Genomic DNA, 22,313 nt, shown 5'->3' on the forward strand with positions numbered 1-22,313 from the left:
AATCCGCCCGCCTCGGCCTCCCAGAGAGCTAGGATTACAGGCGTGAGCCACCGCGCCCGGCCTACTTTAAGTTTTAATTGAGGACCAAAATATTATAAAAAGTTTAGAATAATGTAAAATAATGGCAGAGAAATGGACCAGTCAGTCCACTATACTGAAAATTCATGTTCTCATGGTTTCTTTTTATAATTACTAAATTTGAAAAGAAAAAGTTAAATGATCACTGTTTGTAGATGACATAATCTTATATATAAAAAGATCCTAAAGAATCTACCAAAATTGTTAGAAATAATAAATGAATTCAGTAAGGTGGCAATGTACAAAATTAGCATACTCAAATAAGTAGCATTTATATATACTAAGAAGTAACTATGCAAAAATGAAACCAAGAATCCAATCACATTTATAATAACATACAAAAGTAAAATATTAGAAATAAATTTAACCAAGGAAGTAAAAAATCTATACAACAAAAACTATAAAACTTTCATTTAATAAATTCAAGAAGACACAAATAAATAAAAAGATATTCATGGATTAGAAGAAATAATATTGTTAAAATGTCCATACTACCCAAAGCAATCTACAGAATCAATGCAACCCCTACCAAAATACCAATAACATTCTTCACAGAAACAGAAAAAAAATCCCAATTTTACCCAGAACCACAGTAAACACAGAATTGCCTGAGCCATCCTGAGCAAAAAGAACCAATCTGAAGGAATCACAAATTCCTTCAGACTTCAAATTATACTACAAACCTATCATGACCCAAACAGCATAGTAACAACATAAAAACAGACACTTAGACCAACGGAACAGAATAGAGAACCCAGGAATAAATCTACACATTTACACATTTACAGTGAACTCATTTTTGACAAAGGTGTCAAAAATATACTTTAGGGAAAGGACAGTCTCTTCCATAAATGGTGCTGGGAAATCTGGATATCAATATGCAGAAGAATGAAATGAGACCCCTATCCTTTACCATACACAAAATCAACTCAAATCAAATCAAATCAACATCTTTAAAGACTTAAATTTAAGACATGAAACTACTAGAAGAAAATATTTGGGAAATGCTCCAGCAAAGTTGGTCTTGGTATATATTTCTTGAGTAATATCCCCAAAGCATAGGCAAGCAAAGTGAAATTGGACAAGCTAAAAGCCTTTGCAAGACAAACGAAACAATCAACAAAGTTAAGAGACCATCCACAGAATGGGAAAAATATTTACAAACTATCCATTTGACAAGGGATTAATAATCATAATATATAAGGTACTCAACTCAGTAGGAAAAAATCAATTTAATTTTAAAAATGGGAAAAATCTGAATAGACAGTTCTCAAAAGAAGAAATATAAATGGCCAACAGGTATATGAAAAAATGTTCAACATCATCAATTATCAGAGAAATGCAAATCAAAACTACAGTGAGATATTATCTTCTCCCAGTTAAAATGGTTTTTACCCAAAAGACAGGCTATAATGAATGCTGGCATGTATGTGAAGAAAAGGGAACCCTGGTACACTGTTTGGGGGAATGCAATTAGTGTAATCACTATGGAGAACAGTATAGAGGTTCCTCAAAAAACTAAAAATAGAACTACCATTTGACCACCAATCTCAATGCTTGATATATATGTCCAAAAAAAAAAAAAAAACACAGAAAAACAAAAACATAAAAGGAAATCAGTATATGGAAAAGACATGTGCACTCCCATTTTTATTGCAGCACTTTATTTATTGGAATCGACTTAAGTGCCCATCAACAGATGAATAGATAAATAAAATGTGGTACATATATACAAGAGAATATTAGTCTTCCATAAAAAGGATGAAGTCCTATCATTTGCAACAACAGGGATGTAAATGGAGGGCATTATATTAAGTGAAATCAGCTAGACACAGAAAAATAAATTTTGTATGTTCTTGCTTATATGTGAGAGCTAAACACTTTTAAGAATTGAACTCATAGAGATAGAGAGTAGAATGATGGCTACCAGAGGCAGAGAGGGGATAAATTGTGGATGGCTAATGTGTACACAAATACAGTTAAATTGAATAAGGTCCAGTATTCAGTAGCAGAATACTGTGACAATAGTTAATAACAATTTAGTGTATATTTTCAAAGAACTAAAACAGTTGAAGAGGAATGTTCCTAACACAGAGAAATTATAAATGCTTGAGGTGATGGATACCCTAATTACCCTGATTTGATCATTATATATTGTATGTCTGTATCAAGACATCACAGGCACCACATAAATATATATGATTAATATGTACCCATAACACTTTAAAAAAATTAAAAAAGAACAAAGCTGGAGCCACCAAATTACCTGATTCCAAAATATACCACAAAGCTAAAGTAATTGAAAGAACATAGTATTAGCATAAAAACATATAGACCAATGGAACAGAATAGAGAGCCCAGAAATAAAGCCTCACATTTATGATCAAATGATCTTTGACAAAGGCACCAAGAACACACAACAGGGAAAGGACTGTCTCTTCAATAAATGGTACTGTGAAATAGGATATCCACATGTAGAAAAATGAAACTGATCCCTATCTCACACCATATCCAAATATCAACTCAAAATGTGTTAAAGGCTTAAATGTAAGTTCTGAAACTATAAAATGACTAGAAGGAAACATAGGGAAAAAGCCTCCTGACATTGGTCTTGGCAAAGATTTTTTTGGATATGACTCTAAAAGCACAGGCATCAACAAGAACAAAAATAGACAAGTGGGAATCATCAAACAAAAACGCTTCTGCTCAGTAAAGGACACAATCAACAGAGTGAAATGCCAACTTACTAGCAAAATTTTAAATCATCAAAGTTCTAACTATACAGACTATTTGTGCTGCGGGAAGTGAGATGACTATCCTAGACATCCCACAGTTTTGGAAAGAGGAGATAGAGACATCTCTTCATTATCAATGTAATTAAGCATCTTTAATTAACAGTGAGATGGAGTTGGTCATAAGACTTTGATCAGGGCAACAATATAAAAATAATTACAGAGTCATATTATATAGTTGGCTATTCATACTATCTTATTAGCCAAGTGCGGTAGATCGTGAAAGCTTGGCCATATGGGTAAATAATTTCTGCGGAACGTTCCAACTCCATTAAACCTAATATGATCTATGTGGAATGTGTCAACTCCATTAGACCTAAATATAAATAGATGCAGTAGTTTATAATATTTACCAGTCTTTAAGTCATCATAAGTAAATTTATACAATGGAAAGAAGGCAAATTTAGAACAAAGAAACTCTTATACAATTATCTGAAGGGCTAATAATAAAAACCTCCCCCGAGTGCAGTTTTCAATCTGCACTGAATAGCAGAACTTCAATGATTAATTATTGTTTCTTAATAAGAATTCACATGGAAATATATATGTGCGTGTACATATATGAGAGAGAGAAAAAATTCTGAGATTCCAATTGTACATAATTTACATAATTTACTGCCTCATGCTTTCTTGATTTACAAATTATAAGTAAAGTGGAAAGTAGTGTTTGTGGTCTCAGCACGCACGCACCTTCGCTCCCAGCTCATTATAATGCAATTTCAAAGCTGTTACTCTTTCATCAAGCTCTTTGGGATTTTCTGTCTGTTTCTTCTGTACAATCTGACGTCCAGTTTTTATCACCATTTCCACTTCAGACTTCACTTCACTTAGACTTTTATACAAGTTCTAAGTGAAAAAATAAAACAAAACATAATAATAAGCAACAGTGTTAAATTAACTCATATCATTAACAAAAAGAAATAGAGTAAATAGTCCCATAATTAGTATTCAATGTCTATAGGCTTAATAGAATAGTATTTTGCAGCTGTGGTAGATATGCAGTTTTTGCATCTTCTATTGATTTAATGTTTTTACCTGCAATTATAAACAAAAATACACACATGCATAATTTGCAGCTATTCTTACGAATGCATTAAATATATATATGTGTGTGTGTATATGTATACACACACACATATATTTCAATCCAATTTCATAATGGTCATTTCTAAATGTCACATGATTTCTATTTTAAATTTTAATTTGAGCCATGAATTTGAATAAATTAATTCATTCATTCAGTGGGTATTTATTCAGTGCCTACAATGTACCAGATAGGATTTGAGTCACTGGGGAATTAGTGGTGGCCAAGATACACACATTCACTGTTGTTCTCATGGTGCTTATGCTTTAGTGGGGTAAAATATCAAAATTTTCAGATCATAATTTTAATATATATTATATCATATATAAAGAACAGAGGTAGTTTTAAGTATGTTAATTAGATTATACAAATTTCTTAATGGCGTTCAAAAATATAAACAGATATAAAAATATTATTTAAAACTCACATGAATATCACATCTATAAAGTACTCATATATTGTTTCACAAGAGTAGGTTGCCATAAAAAAGCCTCATGAGACAAGTGTCATAACTTTGGAAGATAGCTATGCTCATCACGATACCACCAACACTTCATTTGGTGTCATGACTTTGCTTTGTAATTATTTTTCTGGAAATATTTATGTTTGTATATATGCATGTATATATGAGTATATGTGTATAAATGTATATACTAGTTTATATTACACATTGCTGCTTTTATTTGTTCAGTGGTAAGTCTGAATGATAAATACTTATTTTACTATTACCTAGAAATAAGCTTGCTAGTAGGTCATTGTTTTTTGGAACTAGAACAAAAATTGAGGTTTTTTTTCTCTTTTCAGTTTAAAATAAATGCCTAAAACAAAACATTTTGTAAAGGCTGAGCAATTATATGATTAATCAAGGTTACATGGAAAATGTATTTCCATCTTAATCCCTTCTTTTGATGATTTATGTTAATATTCATTTATTAATAATTGTGAGTTTTTTCTGAGTTTTGTAGAGGAATTCTTTTTGTCACTTCATATTACTTTTGTCATAAGAGATATATAAATGTCAGCATATTTGGAAACATTGAAATCATTAATTGTTATGTTGGGAATCAACTATGTAAATTTTGAAATCAAAGATTCTTCCAAATGATTTACTTTTTAAACTTTGAAAAAATATCAATGCTTTATTTTTATGAAGAAAGCTCATTCAAGCTACTATTACCTATTAACATAATTTCATTCAATAGGTAAAGAAAATATTTATAAACAATGAGAAGAAATATTCCTTATATTTGTATTTGTTCCAGTAAGAATTTTAATAGACAAAATTGTCTTGAAGGGAAGGCCATGGTTATGGTATAAGCCACAAAGCAACTTAAGTAATGAAAAGTCTAAAAGTTGTGAAGAATAGATGTCCTTATGAAAGAACTACTTGACTTGGTCTCGACATTCAAACCAGAACAAGAAACAAATTGAGCAAGTACCTTGAGCTGTTTCCTTTGTATGGGTACAGGGTACAAAAACAGAATATGGGCATAGATAGGGTTGTTTTCAGCTCATATTTACTGGTAGATAAGTTTTATGAGTTAACATTAGAGACAGGTTCTGAGAAGAGGCTGAACAGATAGATCTCCCTTTGCAAATATGAGTCAAGAAAGTATAGTCGGGTCACTTTTCTTTCAATTCTTTTGCAAAATTTAAGATATATCTCCATGTATTCCCACTATTACTCAGAAAATATTAGTTAATCATTGTATATCATTATATTCAAAATTCCTTTTTGGGGGTAAGAATATTTAAAGTAATTATAGCACTAATATTCAGCCTAAAATATGAATAAATGTTATTGGATATAAAACACTGCATAGTTTTTCAAAAATAAATATATACATTTATTTTAAAATGTTTGTTTAAAAGAGATATTTTCCCATTCCTAATGATATGACTGAAATGTACCTAAAGGGGTTTGTTTTTCATTTATATTATGGAGTAGATGCAGAAACAATACTTAAAACACAAAGTACTAAGGAGGCTTCCTTTCCCTTTAATATTAATAACATTCAGCATTTTCATTTCATATGAATTTCTACCTTTATGATTCATAGCTCACGTAGAGTTATATAATACCTATATGACTCTAGTATATACCCTCATACTTCAACTTTATGCTGTCAGAGGAATCACTGACTTGGTAAATTTCCAATAATCACAACATAGGACACTACTAGATAGTCCAAGTCTAATGATGACTTCTGCTACAGGCTGTGTTGTCTGGTGGCATTTCAGTGTATATCCAACACTGATATTTAATGGAGAGATGTTAGAGTTTGGAATAAGAGTACCCGGATTGGATCCTGCTTTGCCCTTTACCAGATGTTTGTCTTTAAATTCTCTCAGGTAATTCTCTAATTCTCAGCCTTGAGAATTAGAGATGACTTCTGTAAATCAGTTAGCTTACTTGGCACTCATTATTTCTGGATTATATATTATTATTGTAGCTACTGCTGTTGTTGCTGTTTTTAGATTAATACATTTCCTTTGTGGATTTCCATTTAAAATATATTCAAAGTACCACGAGAATTAAACAAGGGAGACACCCTTTTATATTCTACACAGTCCTTAGCAGAATCATAGATTCAAAAATGACAGTTATAGATTAGGTATTACTTGGCTACTATATCATAAAAGTTCTTGTCTCTCAATACACTTGTGCCAATTTTTGTTCTGAATCCTAAAATTATACACTGTAATTATTACAGTTGTCTGAAAACAATTTTACTACAAAAGAGGATCATCAAATACTTCTTAATAAGGAAAGTTGGCATACTTGCCACCAGAAATACATACCACACAATGATTTAACTGTGACTGTACTACTTCCTGTTCAACACTTTTTGTTTCCAACGCAGGCAAGTGCATCTTCACTTCGTCTAAAATCATCTTACTTTCTTGTAGCCGCTGCTCAAAATTAGCTGGTTTCTGGAATAATCGAAACTTCATGGAGACATCTTGCAATTTTTTCTGTAAGGACAATGTAAGGATGCACAAATTTAAATTTTGTCTTCTAAACAATAACCAGTTGTATTTTTGCTAATATATATTCTTTTATTACTAAAGATATAGAGAAATAAACATGTTTTAAAAAATAAAGTTATTTCCCCTTTTCCATTTATTCAACACAAAGGAAACACACATTTGGGAGAAGAATTCAATATTTTTTCTTTTTTTTTTTTTTTTGAGACAGAGTCTCGCTTTGTTGCCCAGGCTAGAGTGAGTGCCGTGGCATCAGCCTAGCTCACAGCAACCTCAAACTCCTGGGCTCGAGCGATCCTTCTGCCTCAGCCTCCCCAGTAGCTGGGACTACAGGCATGCGCCACCATGCCCGGCTAATTTTTTATATATATATCAGTTAGCCAATTAATTTCTTTCTATTTTTATAGTAGAGACGGGGTCTCGCTCTTGCTCAGGCTGGTTTTGAACTCCTGACCTTGAGCAATCTACCCGCCTCGGCCTCCCAGAGAGCTAGGATTACAGGCGTGAGCCACCGCGCCCGGCCCAATATTTTTTCTTAATGTGATACTAAATAAAAGGTGCTTTATTAAGTTATTTTATCTTAAAATGTAGAAAGCAAAAAACCCCATATTGTTTAGGCATCAAATTGTAGTTTTAAAATAATGTCCTTGCTCCCAATTATACTAATAATCAAGTTGCCTTATATGAAATAGACTATATTTTAATATCTGATTAAAACAACTTCCTTAATTTATACAAAGAAATGTACCTGTGCAACATCAATTTGGGATAGGACCCTTTGGGCAGCCTCCTTCCCCTGGTTGTGTTTCTTCATTTCTTCTAAACTGATCTCATGACTTGTCAAATCCGATTGGATTTTCTGGTGGGACAATGGTATTATTAGTCAGCATGTTCTGCATGTTATTGCAAAGAACTCACTTTCCAAGAAGATGGAATTCAGAACTTCTCCTAAATAATTACTAAAATGTAGCCTCCTTTAAAATGACAATAAATATTTTTACTTATCATAAATTGAAATGACTTATTTCTCCTCTATTTGGGCTATTATGAAAAAGAAATCATCATTTGGAGTTAATAATAGTTATTTCAGATATAATTTTCAATACAAAAAAACTACAACCATCTAATAATAAATAGAATTGATACTGTTTTATGTTTGAAGTTATATTCAAATCTGACCAAAGACAAGAATGGAAACTTTATACATAAGCTAATAGTGACAAGGATAAGACATAATGAGAAAGTTTCATGTGAACAATATTCCTTAATAGCAATATTTACTCAGTCATTCTGTGCCACGTTTCAGTTAAATTTAAGGGAAACTGTATCTAGAAAAGGGAAATTAAATGCTTCAACTGGTATTGCTTTTTATCTGACAGATAATTAATGGCTTCCTATAGATATTGATTTTTGAATTTTAAATAACTATAAAAATGTCTATATTTTCCATATTCAATAAAGACATTTTTATCGTGTTCTATTAAAAAAGTATGTCTGCATTTGACTTATGAATTTCTGAGCCAGTTATGGGGATGGGTCAAATCCTGCAGCATACTGATACCAAAACAACAAATTCATTCATTTCCTTCTGTGAGATGTAGCAAAAATCAGCTATTAGTCAAATTATTCTAATTTAAATTTCAGTTAGTGTCAAATTATCATGAAAAAATTAGAGAAGAAACTGATTAACTTATACCACAATGGCCAATAAAATTATCATGCAAAACAATTTGTATAATATATATTAGTTTAAACTGATTTTCACCAATTGGATTCAATTCTGGTACATATTATTAGAAAATATCAGTTTTGCTTATAAGTTACCAAAGAGAACTATAGCCCTAAATTGAGTAATGAGAATTATCCTAAGAAAATGGGCTAAATCAGGGGTCCTCAAACTTTTTAAACAGGGGGCCAGTTCACTGTCCTCTAGACCATTGGAGAGTGAGCACTGTGGGCCCGGGACGAGTCGGCTGTTAAGCAGGACAAGAAGCAGAGGCAAAAACACCCAGAGGGCTGGATAAATGTCCTTGGTGGGCCGCATGTGGCCTGTGGACCATAGTTTGAGGACCCCTGGGCTAAATGGTTCAGGAATTCCTTAGGATGCAAGGTTATAAATTTCAGGACATACCTGGATATTATTTCTTAGCATATTGATACTAATAATTATAAAAGCAAATTAATTATGAATTATTTAGGTAGTTAGAATTATGCCTTAAAATAAATAAGAGATGAGACTCATAAGTTAATATCATTTTTATTTTACTATGTACAATATCTTCATTGGTTGAATAACTAACTTGCATGCAAAATACTGGTATGTACTCTTCTTCAGGAAACTGAATCTGGAGCTTAAGGATCCACCTATACATATAATACTAAGAGTAAGAAATATAATGGAATGTATAAAATTTGATGGAAATATGCAGGGTAGAGTGACACTTGTATAGGGGAGTTAATAGATGTCACAGAAGAGGTGTTGTTAAAGTAGAACCCTGAATAATTTGTAAGCACTGCTGAGAGCTTGAAATGCTTTGAAGGATTTTTGGCCAGGATTTTACAGCTGGGAAATAGTCACCCTCTCAAAAATGTGGGCCAATAAAAACTATTTCTGTGCCACACAATCCTGGCCACCTCAAGTCATGGGTGATTAGAGCATGAACAATGCTTGTGCCAAGATAAATCTATAAGATTCTCTCTCAGAAATTTAGAACTGACAGAAAAAGGCTGGTGAAACTTTGTGAGTGCTTAGAATTATATCACATATGTTAAGGAATTGTGCTTATGAAGTCTCTAGTTTTCAGAGTAGATTGTGGAACAGTAAAAGTCCATGAGCATTGAAAGAAGAAAGAAGTAGATGTATAGAAAGAGACTTAGTAACAAAATTACCAATGGCTTCTAATCATAGGCTGAAGTTGATGGTATTCACCAACAATGGCTGCAACAATGGCTATCACACCACATGCTCCTCTTACTACTCCCTCATCAAAAGGTGGAGTTTATTTATTTGCCTCTTTAAATATGAATTGTCCCTTTGACTGCCTTAACTAATAAAATACAGCACAAGTAATGCTCTGTCCATTATGGCAAAAGTCCTTAACTGGCCTGGAAGCTTCCACTTCTGTCATATGGGGCACTGACACTTAGGGTGCTCTCTATTGGAACCCATTCAACATATAATGCTCTGAGAAACCTGAGTGACATGGAGAGGTCATGGATAAGGGCTGCAGTAAACATTTCCAGGTGGGCATTCAGTTAACAACTGCTAGCCATGTGAGTGAGCCACACTGAGCTTTCAGGTCACTATAGTACTAGCCAACAACTAACTATAAAATTACATGAAAGACCCTAAGAAAGACTCATCCAGCTGAGTTTTCTCAATTCACAAGATCATTAGAGATAATGAAAAATGGCTATTACAAGTAACAAGAACACAGGTTTTAGTCCCTGAGTTAAAACTTTATATTTGGCCTTGGCTTCCATGGTACATTCCTGTACCCTTATGACAAATATCCCTTCACCATTTTTGCTTTTGCTTTAATTTAATGTTGTTACTTGTCCATAAAAGTCCTAAATAGTATACTATAAATGCTAGGAGACAAGGAGTTATATAAACAAAAGAAATTCTGGTTGAAGAAAAACAATATGTAGAGAGAAGGCACAGAAGTGTATAAAGAATGGGGCAGAAATATTATTAGAAATGCAGGTAGAAATCATGTACTAAATAACCTTATGTCCTAAATGAATAGTTTCTACTATTTTGAACATAAAGGTAAATATTAAAATTCAAAATTGATCAGAATCATAGATAATAGTTTTATTGCCAATATTTAATCCAATAACTAAGGAAATTGATAGGGATAAAATGTTACTATAATCAGTACTACTTTGAAATGAATTTGTATTATATTAGTCACTATAGATGTGTGCATGTGTGTGGGGAAAGAAGAGAAATTGGGAAGGAGGAAGGGAGGAGGAGGAGATAGAGAGAGAAAGAAAAGAGGGAGGCAGTGTACATTTGTACAATATGTGTTAATATTTACTTTAGTGTTTTACAATATTAAAGAAAAATAAGAAGGGAAGGTAAAGAGAGAACCATGAAGAACACAGGAATTTAAGTGATGTAGAGAAGAAAACCACCAAGAAAAGAAAAAGAACAGCCTAAGAGAAGAGGAGGAGGAAAAATGAAGAGAGAGCCACTTAAATCAAGTGATGTAAGAATTTTAGAAATGAGAGAGTGAAGTAAACAATGTCAGTTCTGAGATGGGTCAAATGATATATGTAATAACAAGGGTACATGAGTTATTCAATGAGCACTGTAGCTAGAATAGAGATAGTGGATGATGAGAGCAAAACTCAGAATTTCAAGGGCTGACCTGATTAAGGATCAAGAAGTATTCTTATAAAAATAATTTAAATTACTTTTGAAGACTTTTGTCCCCACACATTAATGAAATTCAGATCAATCAGTCTTGAACACTTGTAAGGCTAAGCTATGTATTAATTAAAGGAGCCAATGGATGGAGTGATTTTTTTAAAAAAATGTAAGGAAACAATTCATTAGAAAAATCTTGTGTAAAGCAAGGGAACTGGACTGAAGGACAAAGGTCAGGGCCAATGGAAAATATTGACAGGAAAAGAGGTGGCATTTTGCAGAAACTAAAGTTAAGACATAAAAATAATTTAGGATGTGGAGAGGCCAGAGTTGAATGCTTCTTAGTGCATCAAATATGATGCACTAGGAGAATCAGAATGGAATAGTGTTAACAGAAATTAGGATGTAAATTAGGATTTAAATCTCAGGACTCTGACTTGCAATCTTGGGCAAAGCACTAAACTTCATCCTTAGCCTCAATTTCCTCATCTCTAGCCTGAGAATGATAATGAAAAGCCAGCAATGAGACTTCATCATAATTTTTAGGCAGCATATCTGAGAGATTCTCAAATCTTCAGTAGAATACAGTAGTTTAGGTCAGAAGTTTAGATGTCATGGTATATGTAAAATACCTGTCCAAGTTGTTTGCACAAATATTTACTGATTAATTATTGGTGATATTACATATAATCTCCTTATAAGGACACGGTACTTGGTATCTGCTGAGTATGCAGAGGAGAAGGTAAAGGAAGAGTCTTAATCAAAGTAATGGAAGTTGAATAGCCATTGTGGAGACTATGAAAGGAAACTGATAAGAAAAAAAATTAAAAGATATTCAGAGAGATTAGAGGGACAAAATTAGACATCTGTATCAGTGTCTGTCTACATGTTTTTAAAACATTTTTTATCCCCTTATTCACCAAGGTATAGTAGAAGAGAAAATGAAATATATATATATAGTCCTTGCACCATTTATACAAGAGGGGCAAGAGGAGAGCACAGAAAGAAATCATCATCATTATCATTGTCACCAGAGCAGACATTTGAGTTTATGTACTAACACTTTATATAATTCATTCCATCTTCTAATCAAATTAACATAATTATTTATCTTTGTTTACAAATGAAGGTAGAAATGTTGACATGCCCCAGATATCATAGCTAGGAAATAGCAAACTCAATGCACTTTAAACAATTATATTGCCTCTTAAATTATGACTTAAAAACAAAATTATCACCAAATGAATAATTGTCAGACAAAACATAAATTTAATCTTATTTGTATATGTATAATATTTAGTTCATTCAATTTAATAAACAAGTTGTTCAGCCTCTGTTACTCAATTCCATATGGTGAGAACAAAACTCCCAAAGATGGTGGACCAGAAGCATCCTGCACTCATTGCTCTCAAGGAGAGGATTGAAAGTTGCAGGTAAAAGTTCACTATGGATGAACCATCTCAGAGAGACCACTGTGAACCATTAAAGAGATGACTGGAGACACACAAAGTGGAGAGAAAAGTGGGGTGATCCACTTGGCAAGATTGAAAGGTACGGGGAGAAGTGTCCACACATGGGGAAGGGTCAGAGGAGAGATCCCTTGGGCTCTGCACTTCCCCACTGGACACTGCAACCCAAGCTATAAGGGGGTTCCACCACAGAAGGCCTCCAAACTGGTCAGGGATCTGCTTGGAGTCTACAGCAGCATTGCACCAGACAGTGGGCACAGTGGGATTCCACTGGATTCTGATCCTGGGTCACTGTAGGTAACCAGATGCCATCCTGAGTTTACAGCATGAAAATGCAGCACATGCTGTGAGCCCACTGACATGGCACACCCTTCACACTGGTGACTCTAACCATGCCCTGTGATGTACAGAGGCCATGGCAGTTCCCCCTGCATATTGCTGCTGACCCACCTACCAAAAGCTTCTCCCACTCATGCATAGAACCACTACCCCTAGAACTGAACAGTGGGAACACTCACAGCCCTGACATCTGTGGTCACTGCTTAAATGTCTCACCCAGCTGCCACCACCACCACCACAAGGAGGCCCAAACAGAGCAAACACACACGCCACCTGCCTCAATGGAGAAGGATGTGCCCAGGCCTCTGCCCAAGCCTCCAACAGTATCACGGGTACCAACCCACCACTCAATATGAATATATGAATATCCCCCAGCACTGGCTTGATTTATGACACCACAGGCAAATGGGACCACATAGGAGAACAGGTGCATTCCAGGCTCTTAGGACATCTGCCACTCTCCTGCTGTGTCAATATGCTGGAATAGCACACAAGTGTACCAGCCAGGGACCCCCGCTTTTTTCTAAGTAGGAGATTTTCCAGCAGAGGAGAACAGGTGCACCAAAAACTCATCTGTCTTTAACTGAGAGAAGAGGTTTCAGATAAGAAGGAAGCAGCATAAGAACTTTGCCAACATGAAAAATCAAGCTGTTATTACAGCCCCAAAGGATAACAATAGGTCTCCAGCAACAAACCCCAACATAAAGAAAATTGTCAAAATGTCACAGATAGAATTCAGAAGATGGATGGAAAATAAGATGAATAGGATTAAAGAGAATGTTGGAAACCTACACAAAGAAAGCAAAAAAAATATCTGAGGACATGAATGAAGAAAATGAAAAAGTTGCTAAGGAGAGAGATAACATAAGATATAACAGAACTTAATGAAAAGAAAGAGTTATTTAGGGAATTCCAAAATACAGCAGAAAACTTCAACAGGCTAGAACAAGCAGAAGAAAGAATTTCAGAAATTAAAAACAAGGCTTTCAAACCAACCTACTCAGTCAAAGATGCAGAAAAAGAATAAATGTGAATGAACAATCACTCAGAGAAATACGGGACTATGCAAAGTGGGCCAATATAAGAATGATGGATAAGGAGAAGAAGAAAAAGCAAAAGGTATAAAAAACCTATTTGAGAGAATAATTGAGGAAGACTTCCCTGGTATCACCAGAGATTTAGATATCAAGATACAAGATGGTCACTGAACACCTAGAAGGATCACACCAAATAGGACCTCACCAAAACAAACTGTTATCAATCTGGTAAAAGTAAAAGTGCAGGAGAAAATCCTACAAGCTGCAAGATGAAAAGTAACTACTAACTTACAAAGAAAAACCCATCAGACTAAAAAAAGACTTCTCATCAGAGATTTTACAAGCCAGAAGGGACTGGAGCCCTATTTTGGTCTTCCTAAACAGAACAACCGCCAGCCAAGTATTTTGTCTCTTGCAAAATTAAGTTTCATAAATTATAGAAAAATAAAGACTTTTCCAGAAAGCAAACAGGAAAGGAATGTGTCACCATTAGACCTAATCTACAGAAAATGCTCAAAAGTGCATTGTATATAGAACATGGCAATACATACTAACCAGTGTAAAAACACCTGAAAGTTAAAGCTCAAAGCTCTTATAAAGGAGTAGCATAAGAGGGAAAACAAAACAACAAGGTATCATTCAGTATGATAAACAGAACAGTATTCCACATAACAATACTAACACTGAATGTGAATGGTGTTAATTTTCCACTTAAAATATATAGACTGGCTGAATGAATGAAACAATCACAACCCAAGTATATGCATATCTAATTTGCAAGGACTCACACAGATTCAAGGTAAAGTAATAAAAATAATATTCCATGCAAATCAAAACCAAAAGCGAGCAGGTGTAGTCATTTTCATATCAGATAAAATCAACAATGATTATCAAAATGATAAAGATGGTCATTATACAATGAAAAAGGGAGGAACTCAGCAGGAAGGTATAATAATCCTAACTATATATGCATCTAACACAGGAACTCCTTAATTCATAAAAGAAATTCTATTAGATATAAGCAAAGAAAAAAGAGTAGCAACAGAATTACTGGGGACTTCAACATTTCATTGAAATATTGGGAAGACCATAAAAGTAGTAAATCAACAAAAAAACACTGGACTTAAATGGTATTCTAGAGCAAATGGACCTAACAGACATCTACAGAACATTTTACCACAAAATTATAGACTATACATTCTTCTCATCAGTACTCGGGACATTTTTCAAGATCGATCATATCTTCATCCACAAAACAAATATCAGCAAATTCAAAAAAACTGACACAATACTATATATCTTCTCAGACCACAGTGGAGTAAAATCAGAAATCAATTCCAAAACTCTGAAGTCCACACAAAGTTATAGAAATTAAACAACCTGCTGCTGAATAATCCTTGAGTCAACAATGAAATTAAGATGGAAATCAAAATATTCCTCAAACTGAATAACAATGGGGACAAAAGCTTTCAAAATCTATGGGATACAGAAAAAGCAGTGCTAAGGGGAATATCCATAGCCTTAAATGCTTACATCAAAAAGACAGAAAGATCACAAATTAAGAAACTAATGTCACGCCTCAAAGAACTAAAAAAGGGACAAACCTATAAGCACCAAAAGAAAAGAGTTAACAAAGCTCAGAGCAGAACTAAACAAAATGTAAACCAAAAAAACAATACAAAGGATCAGCAAAACAAAAAGTTGGTTCCTTGAAAAGATAAACAAAATTGATAGATAACTAGCCAGACTGACCAGAAATACAAGAGAAAGGACTCAAATAAGCTCGATCAGAAATGAAAAAGGAGACATTATAACTGATACCATGGGAATACAAAATATCACTTAGGAATAATACAAAAAACTCGATGTACATAAACTAGAACATGTAGAGATAATGAATAAATTCCCAGAAACACAACATCTCCCAAACCTGACTCAGGAAGAAATAGAAATCCTGAATAGACCAATAACAAGCAGTGAGATTTAGGCAGTAATAAAAAATATACCAACAAAAAAATGCTGCAGACCAGATGGACTCACAGCTGAATTCTACCATAACTACAAGGAAAAACTGACACTAATCCTACAGAAATTATTCCATAACATTGAGACAGGGGGATTCTTCATAACATATTCTATGAAGCCAGTATCACCCTGATAACAAAGCCAGGGAAGGACATAAAAAAATGAAAACTACAGACCAAATATCCCTTATGAACATAGATGAAAAAATGCCCAACAAAAACCAGCAAATCAAATTCCACACCACATCAAAAAGACAATCCACCATGATCAAGTGGGTTACATCCCAGAGATGCAAGGATGATTCAATATATGCAAATCAATAAATGTAATTCACAACATAAACAGGAGCAAAAACAAAGACCATATGATTCATTTCAATAGATGCAGGAAAAGTATTTGATAAATTCCAGCACTCTTTCATGATAAAAATCCATTATAAACTAGGCATAGAAGGAACAAACATCCAAATTATAAAAAGCCATATATGACAAACCTACAGCCAACATCATATTGAATCGGGGGAAATTGAAAGCATTCCCTCTAAGAACTGAAACAAGACTACGGTGCCCATTGTCACCACTTCCATTCAACAGAGTGCTGGGAGTCCTAGCTAGAGCAATCAGGCAAGAAAAAGAAATAAAGGGCATCCACATTGGGAAAGAAGTCAAAGTATCCATGTTTGCTGATAATATGATTTTAAATCTAGAAAACCCTAAATACTCCACCAAAAGACTCCTAGAATTGACAAATAAATTCAGCAAAGTTTCAGGTTACAAAATCTAAATAAAAAATCAGTAGATTTCCATATACTAACAGTCAAGCTGAGAGTCAAAATAAGGACTCAATAACATTTACAATAGCTACAAAGAAAATAAAATACTTAAGAGTATACTTTACAAAGGAGGTGAAAGATCTCTATAAGAAGAACTATAAAACACCAATGAAAGAAATCACAGATGACACAAACAAATGGAAAAGCATCCTATGCTCATGGATTGTAAGACTCAACATTGTTAAAATGTCCATACTGCCCAAAGTGATTTACAGATTCAATGAAATTCCCATCATAATACCAATGTCTTATTTCACAAACCTAGAAAAAAACAATCCTAAGCTTCATTTGGAACCAGAAAAGAGCCCAAATAGTTGAACCAATCTTAAGCAAAAAGAACAAATGTTGGAGGCATCACACTACCTGACTTCAAATTATCCTACAAAGCTATAGTCATCAAAACTGCATGATAGTGATATAAATGTAGAGACATTGACTAATGGAACAGAATAAAGAACCTAGAACTATAACCATATAGCTATGACCAACTGATCTTTAACAAAACAGACAAAAACATACACTGGGGAAAGGATGCCCTACTCAGTAAACAGTGCTGGGAAATTTGGATAGCCATATGTGGAGGAATAAAAGAGGACCCTTATCTCTCACCATATAGAAAAATTAATTCAAGGTGAATAAAAGAGTTAAATGTAAGGCATGAAACCATAACAAGTGTAGACAAAAAAACAAAGAACTCTTCTAGACATTGGTCTAGACAAATAATTTATGACTAAGAATCCAAAGGCAATGGGACTTAACTGAATTAAATAGCTTCTGCATAGCTAAGGTTATAATCAACAGAGTAAACAGGTAACCTACAGAATAGGAGAAAATATTCACAAACTATATGTCCAGCAAAGAACTAATAGCCAGAATTTACAAAGAACTCCAAAAAAATCAGCAAGAAAAAAACCAAACAACCTCATCAAAATGAGGGCATAAGACATGAGTATAATTGTTTCAAAAGAAGACAGATGAATGGCCAACAACACATGAAAAAATGGTCATCATCACTAATCATCAAGGAAATGAAAATTAAACCACAATGAGATACTACCTTACTTCTGTCTGAATGGCCACTATTAAAAAGTCAAAAACGAACAGATGCTGGAGTCAATATAGAGAAAAGGAACACTTCTCATGTTCCTTTGTTGATGGGACTACAAACTAGTGGTGGGACTGTTGGTGGGACTACAAACTAGTACAACTCCCATGGAAAACACTATGGAGATTTCTTAAAGAAATTAAAAGTAGGCCTACCATTCAATCCAGCAATTCAATTCCTGAGTATCTACCCAAAGGAATATTAATCATTTTATTAAAAAGACACCTGCACCCAAATTTTTGTCACAGCACAATTCATGATTGTAAAAACATGGAATCAACATAAGTACCCATCAATCGAAGAGTGGATAAAGAAAATGTGGGTTGTGTGTATACACATACACACACAAACACACACATCCCATGGCCATGGAGTACTATTCAGCCATAAAAAGGAATGTAATGATGTCTTTTGCAGCAACTTGAATGGAACTGGAGTCCATTATCCTAAGTTAAGTATCTCAGTAATGGAAAATTAAACACTACGGGCTATCACTAATAGGTGGGAGCTAAACAAATGGGTACACATGGACACAAAGAGATGCAAAGGACATTGGAAACTAAGAATCAGGGAGGATGGGGGGAGAGTGAGGGATAAAAACTTACCTATCAGGTACAATGAACATGATCCAGGTGATAGGCACACTGAAAACCCTGACTTCAGCATTATACAGTGTAACCATGCAACAAAAACATTTATACCTCCTAATATTTTGAAATAAAAAATACATAAAATCCCTGTTGTCTCTATACATAAGGAACTTTTATTTTAGGGAGGCAGAATGAGAGATATAAGTAAATTTCAAAGCAGAAATATATTTAATATAATAGAAAAACCCATACTCTGTGATCAAAAAGATAAATATATATACTGTATAGTCTGGTAACATTTTAAAAAATTGACATAATTTTAATTGCACACGGCTGAGAAGTGGTTTTGGAGGGAAAATTAGGATGTGTGATCTTATTTCAGGCGGCAGGACCCGAGGTAGCAAAGATTAGGTTTGGGGCATGAAGAGTGGGTATGCTCAGTTTTATGAAAGGAAAGGCAGGATATAGGAGAGTAAGAATTACTGTTCAGAGGAGGGATTCAAATTGAACTTTAAATTTCAGTGCCCCTGACTTGCAAGAGATCCTTTTATGACCCAGCATTTAATCTTCTTTTTGAAATTTGCACTGTATTTTTATCAAAGACTGCCCCTCAAAATTCTAGAAACTTGGCATTACAAAACAAAGCAAAATAGCCTAACTAATATTTGAAACAGGTCTTCTGAAGATAAATTCCACTTTTTTTTTTTTTTACAAATGAACCATACTGTAAAATGACTCATAAACTATATGAACAACAATAACTTAAAAACATATAACCTAAAACTCAACTTTTATCTGCTGCCAGAGGACATGAAGGGCCAAGTAACATGTGAGAGGAAGACTGGGCAATTTGGAATTTAGTGCAAATCACTACATGGAATTTGAAATGTTCATATTTACATCAAGTAGTTAGATAGACTATTTTCTTTTTGAGACAGAGTCTCACTCTGTTACCTAGGCTAGAGTGCCGTGGGTCAGCCTAGCTGACAATAACCTCACACTCCCAGGCTCAAGTAATCCTGCTGCCTCAGCCTCCCGAGTAGCTGGGACTACAGGCATGCACCACCATGCCTGGCTAATTTTTTCTATATATTTTTAGTTGGCCAATTAATTTCTTTCTATTTATAGTAGAGACGGGGTCTCACTCTTGCTCAGGCTGGTTTCGAACTCCTGACCTTGAGCAATCCACCCACATCAGCCTCCCAGAGAGCTAGGATTACAGGTATGAGCCACTACTCCCAGCCTTAGATAGACTGTTGAGAGGATGAGTTTCTATATTTACAGATAGGTCACTACCAATAAAATCATTAACATTGAAAAAAATGATGGCTGAACATCATATAAAAGTGAAACTTTATCATAATTTATAGGTATTTCTAGAAAAATTTTCATGTCTGTAATACTGTTCCAATATGACTAAAGGTCAGAATTTCTTTATGAATTAACTAGATCATGCATAAAAAGAACCCAATCAGTAAATATGCTTTGGAAATCAAAAATAAACATGTGTCTGTACTATAGAACTTCTCAGAATATTTATATATTAATGTACATTTTGTATAACCAAGAGGGATCCTTTTGCTTTTGCTTTATTTGGCAGAGTATATCACATTGGGAAAAGCTATCCAATACACTTCATTAATCATTAACAATAATTCAATTTATTATTAAAATTTTAAAATAAAATGAATATATATTTCCAAATTGATTCTGCTTTAGGACACTTGTATAATATGCATTACACATATTTAACCAGTGCCTTTACAATTTAATTCCCCCAATTTTACATTCAAATGATAATTAACTTTTAGTTTGTACTTAGGATAATTTTTATCATCTATTTTATGTAACCTCATCAAAGTTTTATTCTGGATCCACATAATTATATAAACACTTATCACGTTAGGATAGGCTTATTATGCAATAGATAAGTGACTTGTATAAATAACAGTACTATGGAAACTTCTAGGAAGAATAATCTCCTATTTAAAAATATTTCCAATAAAAAAAGACAAACATTACATGTGTGTTTTGACATTATAATCAGACAATGAAAAGAGTAATACTGTAGAAGAAAAGATTGGGGATGGAAGATTTAATCCAAAGGAAAATGATTTCTATACATGGCTACCAGATTTATAAATTCTCCTGAAAATCTAAAGAATGTACAATTTCAGTTATATTTTCACCTAATACATAATTTACTGGAATATGGATGTTGAGCATTTGAAGAAAACAAACAAAATGACTCATCTTGTGAAATCATCAGGCTGGCTTCATATAAAATTAGAAACTAAGAAACTAAGTAAAAGAAAGTAGCAAATCAGTGCTACTGATTCGGAACACCATGTATGCTTTAATAGGAGTTCTCAATCTAATACCTTTCAGAATCACTAGATTTTCTTCAAAGAAGTAAAATAATATAAAGTAAATTATACCATCATGCTATTATTTAAAAAGACATTTGAGCATACAGTAATTATGTTCATAACTAGCACTATATATTTGAAGTAGGGAAGAAAACAATAAGTGAAATGGAAATAACTGTTTTTCCATTAAAGATGGTAAATGGCAAAATTATAAAACAAAAAAATCAATCAAACATTAATGACATTTACAATGTAGCATTTTACAATTAACTGAGCAGAAAGCAGCGCTTTTTTTTAAAATCATGATTTACCTCATCAGACCATTCTAATATATCAAATTAATGACAGAAAATGGCAAACAAAATTAAACTGTAGCTGTCTGAAGTATTTAATGGAATAAAGAAAACTACATCAACCAATTATTGGAACTTATGTGATATCAAAGAAAATGATTCTAAAATATAACAAAATATTTCAGAAAGAAATAATAAAAGATGGCATGTTGAGACTATTGATCATTAATGGGGAAATATAACACTGATAGATTAGCAATTTTGAAATTGCATCCTCAAGAAGGCGAAATGATCACATATAACAGGTACTTATAAAATTAAAGGAAAATTAAAATGTACTAAAGGATCTTGGATGATGTGTACTTTTGAAACATGGGAAAATGCAAAAAAGTTAATTAAGATCATGGGCAATAATTTTGAAAAGTTTCAGGTTATACTTAACAATAATTAAAAAAAATAAAATTAAAGAAGAAATTCACATAGCATTTTACTACTATTTATAGGAAGAGAACACATAAGTTGATTGGACAAATTAGAAAGAATATTACCTATAAATTAAATTTTGCCAGCTGAAGAAGTTTTGAATTTTACTAGGAATATACAACAGGCCAAATAACTAATTATAGTCTAACGACTTTACCATAGTTTTTTTTTTTTTCAAATTTGTGCACATATTAGAACCCACAATACATGTTTATTGGGTAAGTGATGTTCCCCATCATCTATCTATCTAAATTTATGTGGCAATGGCACATATTTTAAGACCATTGAAATTTATTTAGCTATAAGTACACTGGTAGAACTTTACGTTAGAAACTTTAAGAAATAAACTGGTAACCATTCTCTACCTCTTTACTACTCTGAAAGGAATGAGAGGTGGAGGTAAAAAGGAAACATTCTATTTTAGTGTTTTTCATGCCTTGCTCTTGGACATATG

General features: G+C 33.4%; 1 protein-coding gene across 9 annotated transcripts in view; it reads right to left on the reverse strand.

The window, feature by feature from the left end:
* DMD (dystrophin) overlaps window positions 1-22,313 on the reverse strand; it is a 2,109,452-nt gene that overhangs the window by 1,214,540 nt on the left and 872,599 nt on the right. For all 9 annotated transcript variants that reach the window (XM_012756891.3, XM_012756894.3, XM_012756895.3 and 6 more), the window contains 3 exons: window positions 7,691-7,801; window positions 6,757-6,930; window positions 3,561-3,716 (listed from right to left, as the gene is read on the reverse strand). In XM_012756891.3, the coding sequence (XP_012612345.1) occupies window positions 3,561-3,716; window positions 6,757-6,930; window positions 7,691-7,801 (441 nt within the window). The remainder of the gene's footprint in view (window positions 1-3,560; window positions 3,717-6,756; window positions 6,931-7,690; window positions 7,802-22,313) is intronic.

The sequence above is a fragment of the Microcebus murinus genome, chromosome X (genome assembly GCF_040939455.1).
Source record: "Microcebus murinus isolate Inina chromosome X, M.murinus_Inina_mat1.0, whole genome shotgun sequence".
Lineage (NCBI taxonomy): Eukaryota > Metazoa > Chordata > Mammalia > Primates > Cheirogaleidae > Microcebus > Microcebus murinus.